General features: G+C 42.4%; 1 protein-coding gene across 1 annotated transcript in view; it reads right to left on the minus strand.

Annotated features, from left to right (window-relative positions):
* Window positions 1-456: 456 nt before the first annotated feature.
* LOC125232954 (RNA-binding protein Pasilla) overlaps window positions 457-12,355 on the minus strand; it is a 95,825-nt gene continuing 83,926 nt past the window's right edge. Inside the window, 5 exon segments of the mRNA XM_048138807.1 lie at window positions 457-3,442; window positions 4,123-4,189; window positions 4,192-4,373; window positions 7,627-7,819; window positions 8,075-8,221. Of these exon segments, the coding sequence (XP_047994764.1) occupies window positions 3,201-3,442; window positions 4,123-4,189; window positions 4,192-4,373; window positions 7,627-7,819; window positions 8,075-8,221 (831 nt within the window). The 3' untranslated portion in view covers window positions 457-3,200.

The raw sequence follows: 12,355 nt of genomic DNA on the forward strand, positions 1-12,355 counted from the left end.
ATAATTCAATAGAATTAGTACAACATATCAATCTCAACATGTGTAAAGGTGATGAGACAACGACTGAACGGCGCTTGAGACTGCAGCTCGGCCGCCGCGCGTGCGGCGTGCGGCGTGCGGCGCGCGAGTCGTGCGACGTGCCGCACGCCGCACGCCGCACGCGCGGCGCTTACACACCGTACACTCACTAACGTCCTGACACACTTATCCTACTGCGGCACCGGGCGCGGCGCCGCTGCGTGCGGCGAGAGGCTCCGATGCCGGCGCCTGCCCTTATACCTTAACCGGTAAACTCTTACGAATCCCTCCTAGATCTAGCCTAACTTACGGTACGCGATACAAAACGGCGAGTGTACTGCGGGAATCGCACGCGACTAAGTCCGTCCGTCGGACTCCACATGAAACCGAGTGAAAATTTTAATGACAAACAATATATTACAATATTCCCTACCTCTCGGGACGCGTTCGTGACGATGTCAATATGCGCAAGTTGATTCCTCAGTCTTTAATAAATTGATGACAATGAGCAAGGAGAAAACGTAAATGAAAATGCTATGCAATTATATACAGAGTGCGGGCCGCGTGCGATTCGCGCCCAAAACAAGCGTTATGGTGATGTCTTAATGTTGAGTTCGACTTGAACGCACAGCCATGATCCTAAACACAGTATCGAACGTTACTAGCCTAGCGCACCCGACGGCTGCCTCCACGTATACCTCTAAACTATACGATAAACCACTCTATCAACAAATTCAACAACATTTAGCTATTAAAATTAAAAGATGAGATGCGCGGTCGCTGGGGCGGGCCGCTCGTGAGGCTCGCTAGCTACCTTAGCCTACAACATTGACTTACCTAACTGTAACAGCGCTAGTAACGAAGTGGGTGCGGCTCTACTGACTACACACGACGGGCCGCTGTCCGGGTGCTGACTACGGCCGCCCGAGCCCGAGATGCCCGGAGTGGAACATCGTATTCTACGGTTAATGGCAGCGACAAGTGAAGCTTGGCGCTTGCACTCGTCCCGTCTACGCACGAGGGCGCAGTCTCCGGGCACGGCTGCGGGCGGCGCTAGGGGTGCGGGAAGCGTGCCAGCGCGGCGTATTTGTCAGTATCACAGAAACAGTATCAACCTTGTTCTCTTCCTTCCTGGATTCATTCGATACACAAAATATTCCGGACGACGTTGCATTTATTATCTTCCCACGCGATAAACGGATAGTACCGCACTAAAATTATTATTCTGTATTCACGTTAATATACTCTCAAATATTGTAACAACTTCAGTATAACAACATTAACATTTTCCAGTTATTTTAAAATTATCTATACATACCATTATATTGTTTTTAATGACAATTATAACTAACTAGAATTCCATCGATAACTATTTAAAGAATCGGCGAGTTCGCGGCGTCTTGGTGCCTGCGCCGCGAGCCGCTCTCTCTGGAGAGAGGGAGAGGCGAGTAGCTCGGGCAGCGGGGCGAGAGCGAGAGACACGAGTGAAGAGGATGGCGGCGACGGGGCTCCGGCCGAGTGCCGTCGACCGAACGGTTAGAATAATTGACGTAGTCACTTACACGTACAGACTAATGAAGATTTAGTTCCGATAAAATTGAGCGCGTATAATCGACATCCCGGGCGGGCCGGCGATAATTGACACTAGACGATATCTGCACTACCCCGTATATAATAAGATGAATGAGAAAGTCGAAAACACCGGAAAGTTAACAGCGATACCTACACTTTAAAGATTGAATATATAATAAGTTCTAGCTATAGGGTACATAGTTACGCTAGTCTACGCGGGCGCGCCACCGGCGGTGGCCGCGCGCTCGAGAAACGCCTCTCAATTCCTTTTCTTACACACTATCGTACATACATTATTAACTCTTTAAGCCGATTCGAATTCATTATTATTATTTATTACATTTCATTTGTACTTCATTCCTCGATAAGTATATGCCGCACGTTCGCGGACTGTCGCGGTGGCGGGTGGCGAGGGCCCGCTCACATGGCACGTGAGGTAACTTGGCGGCCGAGCGCGGCGAGGCCCGCCAGCGCCCGGCTCGCTCCGACTGTAAATAACTTCTGTCATATTGTCAATATTAACATATCTGCGACGATACGCTTCTTCAAATATAATTCTCTACTATTCTGGACATGCATTATAACATTTTGTTTAGATTGTACTTATATTGTTGTTTAAACGATTTAGACCGGACGACGGCTGCGAAACGTTCCTAACAAAAATAAAACGAAATATTTATAAATGTATAAAAAATAAAGATCTTCACCTTCAGAACTCAGGAATGACGACGACTCCGCTAGCCGGAGCGTTCGAGTCAAATATAAAACGAAACAAAATTATTATGTCACCGAGGCTTAGGCGGTTCGCTTATCCGAATCCAAGTTTCAACTAACCTAACTAAACGTAACTTATCAATGGTAACATTTACAATGAAATCAACTCTGTAAATAAAACGTATGCGATGCACGGTGAACAATATACAAAAATAAAATGTGCATGGAATAGGAATTTCCGTGATAGGATTTATCACAATCGTAACTTCATTAACCTTACTCAATAATATCCTCTGCTAGGCAGACCGCGACGAACAAAATATACCAGATATATGTCCAACACTATAGTACATGCATAAAATCAATAATATAGAATAAAATCTATTTGTAAATAGGTAACTATGTGTCGACGCGCGCCGCGGGGGGCGCTTCGCTTATTGCACTTCCCGTTCACTTCACTCCGCGCGCGCACACAGTACGGCGCGCGGCACTAGGCCCGCGCGGCGCGCGTCGAGAGCTGCGAGCGTCAACAAAACAATAACTCTTAACTAGCAGTACGGCCGCCACGGACGAGACCCCCACCTCACACTTCTTATAATTTATGAGAATCGAGAGCTCTTTCGATTCCGAGAGATGTCTCGACTGTATTTCAGTCCGCAACAATTAGTCTTAAATAAAATCGTATTTCGTTGAAAGTGCGGTCGATGCGCTCTAGCATTCCGTTACTGAGAATCGTCTCCCGCAATCGAAAGATTGTCGACAGAGAAGCGCGGGCGCGGGCGCGGGGGCGGGGGCGACGTCGTGTGAGCCGGCAGGGTAACTGGGGTGCGCCGCGCCAGGGTAGTGGTGTGGTGTACCCGCACCGCGGCGATGGCGGCGCTCGCGCTGTGACTAGACTACTGCATGAGGCCAGCGGCGGCGGCGGTGACGGAGGCGGAGAGGTTGTGGCGCGTGCGCTTGAGCTCTTCCTCCTGGATCTTCTGGTCGATGAGGTACTGCGCGTTGCCGATGGCGGACGCGGAGCCGCTGATGGTGACGATGCGGTTGCGCGTGCCGGGCGCGAACGTGCCCTTCTTGCTGATCTGGATGTTGGCGCCCGACATCTGCTGGATCTCCACCAGGCTGCGCCCGCCCGGACCTGCCCACACACACCCCGAACTTCAGTCGCGCGCACGCTATACTCTTATGCTACGAGATACTACGGGATTGCCGACCGTTTGCCTGACTCTAGTTTTGTACTGTGAGATTTGTCTTACACGCCACACGTTCCAAAACTAGAATTAAGAATACTCATATGCTTGATTAGTGACCGGTCCTAACGCTCTGTGTAACATACTTCGATCTGTTAATTTTATCACGGCCATGAGACACTGCACACTGTGAGCGTCAGTATAGTAGAAGTTTATTATGATGTGGTTCATAGTGTAAAATTATAGAAAAGTATTGTTTCTATCACTTGCAATTTGATGTCTTTATTGATCAATTTGTTTTAGTTAATAATCGGTTATCGATCGCGCTAGACGATAGGGGACAATTTCATTCGTGTCGTTTTCAAAAATGGTAGATCGTACGATAGAGATTCGAAACCGTCTTAGAAAAAAAACTATTTACACAGATATACGAAATTATGTTATGTTAATAGCGATCGGCTTAATCAATTAATGATCTAATAATATGAATTATGAGTTAGTGTGTAAAGTCTCAAACCTCCGGGACCGTAATCGACAAGGTAATGTTGTAATTTTTCCTAATACTGTCGAAAGAGGTTTGAGAGTTTACGCCTCTCGTCGCCGTGACCCACCACGGTGCGATACTGACCTAGGATGGCGCCGACGATGACCTCGGCGATCTCGACGTTCTTGGAGTCCTTGGCGCTCTGGTCGGCGGCGGCGGGGGCGCCGGCGACTTGCTGAGCGGGAGCAGGCTGGCGGCCGGGAAGCCGGCCACTTGCGACACGTTGGACACTTGCGCCGACAGCGAGATGGGCGCCACGGCTGGGGGCCGAAGCGCATCGAATGCTACCTCCGCGAACCGGTCTAACGCCGCGCCGCGCCCGCCGCCCACCACGCCTGCGGAGTGTGCGGCCAGCGCCGGGGCATGGTAGTGGAGTAGGGGCCGACACGTTAGAGGCGGCGAGGTTAGCGGGCGGCGCTAGTGCACGGGCCCGCTCACTCTTCACATACCCGGCCCGGACCGTGCACTGGCGCGCCCGACGGAGCGGCGAGCGTGGAGCGATAGTGTGATGGCGAGAGAACAACTTCAGATATAAAATGGAACAATTTAATAATACGAGCCCCTTTGACTACAGTTGAAACTTATTCATATACTAAAAAACGGATGCGGTGACCGCTTTCCGTCAGGCGAACCGTATGCCTGTTTGCCACCGACGTAGTATAAAAAACATAAAAAGTAAATACCGTGTTCCCAATATGAGTTTAATTTTAACGACTAAAGAAAATCGCAAATTCTAAGTCACCGAGAAAATTGATTCTGCCCGCTAACCGTAGCTAAATACAGGATTTTATCTGAAGCGAGACATAAAGTTTTACCGACATCCTTGTATGTAATCGATATAATAAAGGGCTCTTCAGTACCACCCACAAAATCTTTAGGCAGAGTGATATTACTTACACTTTGTATTATCATCTTACATAAAAAGTTAATTGAAATTTCAGTATAACAATTAATATGGTCATTGGTGACTCTTTTTTCCTCTCGATATTTTAGTATACCCAAGATCAACTATTGCCAAGGCTTCATGTCACTAATTTAAAAAAGTTGTTCTCCCATTTTAGTATTACGCTAAGGACTACATACATACGTTAACAATAATGAGAATTATGTTTTACAATAGTCGATGTGAGTCCCTCGCATAGAGTGAAAGTTATGTATTGCCGACCGGTGAGAAAAGCGATGCTCGGAAATTTGGAAAAATAAAAACACCTCAAGAAGAAAACAATTATTAATGGAGAAATCTAAAAGCCAATTGTGTTATGGACATCAGCAATACAACACGTAGAATACAAACTAGTCATGCAGTCATAAATAAAATACACTTTACAACTACTGATAAAACTATGTGTTGGACGTCCAGCAACTAGTTATTGCATGGACTAATTGTGACTCTTGGATTCAGATAAAAATTGTATAAAATAATAGAAAAAATGGCAAATGTAAACCCTAAATAATGTTCTACCGCGTTCCATATTTCGCGAGCGTATGGTTTTATTAATAAAAGGTACAACTTTCCACGCGCAGTAGTGAGGAATGGTTCTACTTCAAGACGATACAACGCAGACTCGAGCTCTACAAGTCAATGTCGATGCATAATGAATACCTGCGGGCTGCAGGGCCGCGGGTGCCGCATGTTATGTAGGTACAGCTACTAACTACAGGTTACGGAAGGTGCAAGATTCAAAGAGATGTGTTAATATCACAAATACGCAGCCAATTACTTCCAGGATAGACATGAGAAGCGTTGCGAGGAAATTTAGAATTTTGTGTGAGAAAGCGGTAACAGAACGAGTCCGTCGTTGCGCCAAACAATTTAGATTGAGACCATTCTCTACAGAAAAAAAACTTGTTTAAATTTTTGATGTATCTCTTTATCTCCATAACCTTCTGAAATTAGTGAACACCACTTTATTTGGCACAACGAGAGAAAGTTCTTAAAAAAGCATCTTTGCATGTTCACCACCAGGCGCCTCTGGCGCGCCGTGGCGGGGAACGACAGTTATAGGTTATCTAGTGTTTATGGCAAAAACTGTGTCGACACAAGCGACACATAGTAAGAAGTTTCTTAGATACAATTCAGAAATCAGGACGGACAAATGTATGGAATATATCAGAACAGTAGGAGATAGCACCGTTTCCCAACCCCCCTAAAAGTAGACTAACATACGATAACAATACGCGAAGACAATTTATGCTCAAAGATTGTGACACGATTCTACGCTACACTTGTTACAACTAGTTATAACGTCTAAAGTTTATTTGAACCATCTTTTTGGTTTGAGTTCGGTGCCAAGAAGTATTAAGGAGACTTGGTTTAAAGTTTGACAAACGAATAAAATATTAAATTCATAGTTGATATCTTTCAACATTTCCTTCAGGTCTTGAACTGCGATAAAAGTTTTTGTAAGTATACTATAACTTAGCTAGTAAGTTCTAAAATTTAACTTTGCTTTTAGTTTAAAATAGACAGCTTTTTCACAGTAATAAAAATAAATGGCGACTCGGTAGCTTGTGACACGTAAATAGATAGAGCACGTAAACGGGTTGTCGGTGGCCATATAAATACTATAAATAAGTATTGCACGTAGTTACATAACGCGCTCTTCAGGCGAAGGTCGGCTCCGTCGCATGGCACCGCGTATCACAATAGATAACATTCAATAACTAAATTACAATATATTAATATTAATATAACTAATTCATTATATCTACAGTTATTAAATATCCTTCTTTGGGACTTGTTCTAAAGTCAATTTAACATTTGGCAGAAATCGAATCACAGTCTTTAACTAATATTATAAAGATTTAAAATGATGCCCCAAGAATGATTCTCTTTGGTTTGTGCAGCTTTCCGAACAATGTAATGTAGCTAATGAAGAGTGAACCCGGACGGGAAATCAATTAACTGAATTTTATAAAATGTAAGTAAAAAACTTTGCAACTAGGTAAATAAAACAAGGATAATATTTTCTCCGGGTAGCTAGTGTTCATTAGCTAAATTATACACATTTTTATTTAAAAGAATATGTTACAACCGTCGAGCTGCGTTTATGAACTCACAAATCTGGCAAGAAACTACTAATGTCCTCAAGAGATCCCACTATTTTAGCAAATATTTCGAAGACACGGGGAAAAGATTATTTCGCCTATTTACATCACATCTCCCAAAGAACCTAACGCACGACTAGGTACAGTTTATTATCACCCGTATAAGTTACGACAACGCGTAAATGTCTTTTCTTCGGCAAAGTTTAGTTTATTACTACTATTCAAGCATTCGATGATCATATAAGACGTGTAAGTAAAAAAAATGCTACGAATTTGACAGGTAGCTTAATCGATACCGTCCGTACCGCTCCGTATATCGTACGGTAGTCAAAACGAACGTTATTAATCATCATCTTAAAATATACGGAGCCGTATTTAGCTACCGAGCTCGAAGCTTCGATCTTTTCTCACACATCTCATAGAATCGGCGTCGTCTACGGTGACATATTCCGCTTCAGCGTTCCGTCGCGGCTGGGTCGCCGTCGTAACTTAATCGGGCGCGCTACATCTGGTACTGGAGCCACATACCTAGGCACTCACCTAGGCCGACCTGGCCGAGCGGGCCGAACACGGGCGGCTCCTGCGCCGGCAGCGGGTAGAAGGCGGAGAGGGGGGCGGCGGGGAGCGCGGCCGGCAGCGCCAGCCCCAGCACGCCGTGCTTCACCAGCAGCGCCAGCGCCGCCGAGATCTCCGAGATGCCGCCCTCCGAGTACCCCGACTGCCGCAGCGCCACCTGCAACCCGTCACCCACCGATCTCAGTTCATTCCGAGTTAACTGACTCACGTTTCTGACGACGGACTCGATGCGGTTCGAAAAACGTTAGGTGAAGGCTGTAGACCGCTAGGATCCGCGTGACGAAAAACGAAACTTGACGTGTGCTTTGTGCGAAAATTGCTGACTGTCGGGATCCTCGCGACGACGGGACAAAATTTAAAGTGGGCTCCGAAACTCCTAGTCCGGCACCGGAGCACCGGACACTCGGCATACCTTGATGTGGTCCAGCGTGTGCTGCGTGAGCGGGGTCTGCTGCTGCGAGCCGGGCGGCGCCAGCGACAGCGTGAGGCTGAGCGCGCCCAGCCCCGAGCCGTTCACCAGCACGGAGCCGCCGACCACGCCGGCGCCTAGCGCGTGGCTCTGTCGATAAATTAAATCGATGTCAAAACAAAAAAAATATCCATATGTCGCCATAGATGCTTAGCTTCGAGGCACTGTTAGTAGCCAGATCATACTGGTCCTTAAAATCCAAAAATGCCACGAGTTAGAATATACATATAAGGTCCAATAGACACAACGATAGCTAGATTATGGGCTTTCATAATATTGTAAAACCTCCAAACCCAAGGCAAGTTAACATCATATACATAGAATAAACATGTTGTTACATAAAATACAGCTATTACCATACACTAAAAGTTAAAATACAATACATATTTATTATAATACAAATTGTTTACCAACAATGTCTTAAAGTATTCAACATATTTTATGGTCCTCACGGCCATAACAATGTAATTTACATTTATTTGAAATTTAGTTATTATTTAAATGACATTGTGACATACATACATATAACCAATTATATTGTATCGTTACTCATGTTAGGTAAGGTCATATACATACATAGTGCAGTCACCACCATAAATATTGAAAGGAAAGGAAACTAGAAACTGGTCTGTTCAAGCTTACCTGGGCCACATGTTTTGTTAGATTATTTAACTTTACTTTTGAGCGGATTGCGAGACACTACATTCGGTTCTTGTAAGAATTAAACTTAAGTAAGTAATGTCTTAAGGATGACACTAGAGACCATCACGTTGTCGTTTAATTTAGTTAATTTTAGCTTTTGGACACTTAGAGACTTTATACATCTCTGAGATTTTGATTATATTTTATTTTAAAATAGACTCCTTACTTTAATGACCTTGTTGTCGTTTGATTAAGTTAATGTTAGTTTTTTGGACACTTAGGGCTAGTTCAGACACGGCGGATTCCGCGCGGTCCTAATCCGCGCGGATCCAATCCGCGAGCGAACGAAAGTGTTCAGACATGCGCGGTTATCGTGCGGTGCGAGGTGAGGTGACGTGACAGCCTCTCAGTTCAATGATACACAATTTTGTTAGAACAAGAGATGGTGTGCGGTATAAAGACACTTTATACTCTGCACCCATGAGAAATCTTAATAGATCGTACGCAGGAAGAAGTACACCGTCATCTTTGAACATAAGAGATAGATATGTTCATTACTTTGTAAATGGGTCGCGTAGAATGGCAAGATATAAAAATATAGAATTTACATGTAACTACTGTAGAAAATTGTAAATAAAGTAACTAACCAAACATTTTTTTTTTCGCCAACGAATCCTCTTTGTCACCTAAAATCTCTACCAGCTCCTGCCTACCTCTGTTTTTGACTATTTTACTGGAATAATCTGCACACTGGATGTCCCATAGTGCTGGTCTTTTTTTAATTTCGTCTACAAATAATTCGGTGTCAAAGCACTCCATCGTCATGTAACGTGCGGCACGCGCGAATTCCGCGAAGCAACTGAACACGCGTAGGCAACGTCATAGAATTTGGACCGCGCGGCGAACGCGCGTTTTCATTTTCTTGCGGTCGAGTTGCGGCTACCGCGCGGATGCATAGTCCGCGCGGTGTGGTGTGAACGTTCTAGTACTATGCTATTGAAATAATATCCGCGCGGTTGATCCGCGCGGTTTGCATCCGCGCGGTTTCCGCCGTGTCTGAACTAGCCCTTAGAGACCTTATACATCTCTGAGATTTTGATTATATTTTTAAACTTAATTTGTAACCTTGATTGGCCCTTATTTGTAAACTTGATTTGTTCTTTAATGATTGACAACTAGACGAGACTTGTACATCTCTTGAAATGTGTAATTTAGCTGTTCATTTTCTGTATTTTTTTATTTTTTTTTTTGTATTATTTGACAAAGGTTTTTACTTTTAAATATTTTAATTTTATAAAATTTGACTCTTGGAGACGCTATACATCTCCATGGATTATTTGATTAAGTATATTTTTACTTGTAATATTCAGTCTTTTACAACTATTGAAGTATTATAGATTTCTTTTATCTTTGTATCTGTTTGCACTTTCTTTATGTATTGATTATAGTTAGTAATAATATGACATTTAGAGACTTTATACATCTCTAATTCTATATCAGTGTATAGCTACTTTGCTTATGATTAATATTTTTAGTTAATATTTCTATTAATTTCATTTGTTTAACTTTAATGAATACTCTGTAATGTTGACATGTAAAAGTGCCCCCGTGGCCTATTTGCTGAATAAATGATTTTGTATTTTGTATTTTGTATAAATAATATGACAAGAACTGTATAGTTTACGTGATATAGTAGATTAGATTTTCTTCCTGTTTATTATATCAGTGACGATGACTGTATATTTCACATGCAATACATATACTACTTATAATTATAAAGCTTGTAGGGTCTTATAATACTGGAAAAGCACATCTCATAATATACAACATTCAACACCAATTGTATTTGAACACTTAATTTAAATTGCCAATTACATTATACGTCATGTTCCAGTCGTCTTTTCAACGACGCAAATGAAAATAAATTAAACAATAATAAGTAATGAAAATATAAATATATGGAAGAAAGCATACAATAATTATATTAGAAAATGCTTGCATAATTGAATATTTAAAAACGATCAAAAATGGACTTTACTGATTTGCACTTTCAATGACGATTTATGTAATTCTCAAGGAAATCTTGTACTAAGGCACTGGTCCCACCAAAAGATAGCTGTAAGCTATCGACGATAGAAACGAACAAAAGATACTCGCGCCCGTGTAAATAATAGAGAGAGCGAGCGATTTGACGACCGGTCTGGCTCAGTCGGTAGTGACCCTGCCTGCTGAGCCGCGGTCCTGGGTTCGAAATGTTCGAATCCCGGTAAGGGCATTTATTTGTGTGATGAGCACAGATATTCGTTCCTGAGTCATGGATGTTTTCTATGTATATAGTATGTATTTATCTATTTAAGAGCGCTATGACAAAAAAAGGCGATATATTGTAAAATGCACAATATTTATCGACAAAATTGTACACTTTACTCATACTAAAAGACAGTGAAAGTACTTGTTTCAGTTAGAACATCTTATTAACTGTCGGTTAATTAAAAAACATATGAAAAAAAAAGCTTTTTCAATTAGTAATGATTGTTTTCCTGATGCTCGTTTAGGAAAAACCGCGTGAAGCACAGAATTCGGAGCTCTTATTATCTACAATTTGATAAGCTCACTCTCATAAATGAGGTAAATTTAAGTTCCAAATATCTTGTACTTAAGGCCCATTAAACAATATTTATCATTTAATCCTTTGAAATTGAGAAATTGAAAGTAAAACGAACTCAATTTTGTCTTGAAAATACATTGAAACAAGTGATCATTTCTCCGAAAATCTACATGTTATCGAAGTTATTTTAGTATATAAATAATCTGTACAATCTGCTTAAATTGCTGTTATCCATTTGTCGTTATAATATTATATAATGATTTTTTGCCAATTTTTTGAAAACTAGCCTTCCTGTCGCTATTTGACCGGCGACGGACGCCTGCGATTTCAGTGCCGCGCCGGAGCTCGTATAGGTGAGACGTATGTCACTTCGCTCTCCGAGTTTTGATCGCAAACGTCGAGAATATTTATCGTTGTGTGTTGTATCGTTTGTTTATACACGGGCTATCCTCGCATTGTGTGTGTGTAAACAGCGACCAACGAATTTGATCCTAGATCCGTAAATATTTGCTTTTGTAATATTTTGTTATGTTTGAATGTTAAAGTATTACAACGTTATGATGATAAATATGTAAAAATTACAATACGGTCAAGATGATAAGACACATCAAGATGGTACTCGGGATCTGATGATGGAGCCAGAAGGTGGTCACCAGTACCAGTGAACCATGTAAGTAAACGACTTCGTGTTTAGGCTCGTTGGGTTCGTCTCAACAAGACCTTTGACAAGAGGTGGTACTCAGGGTCTGATGATGGAGCCAGATGGTGGTCACCAGTACCAATGAACCATATAACTAAACCCAGAGATGGGGAAATCGTAATCGATTCCGGATTACACGATTACTTGATTTTACTTTGTAATCCACTACTGGGTGTCAGATTACTTGTAATGTAATCAAGTGAAACGGTAAATTACCATTACATGTAAAGGAATCACTAATCATCTATACAATAATTACTATTACCAATAATTC

Source organism: Leguminivora glycinivorella, chromosome 13 (assembly GCF_023078275.1).
Source record: "Leguminivora glycinivorella isolate SPB_JAAS2020 chromosome 13, LegGlyc_1.1, whole genome shotgun sequence".
In the NCBI taxonomy this organism is placed as follows: Eukaryota; Metazoa; Arthropoda; class Insecta; order Lepidoptera; family Tortricidae; genus Leguminivora; species Leguminivora glycinivorella.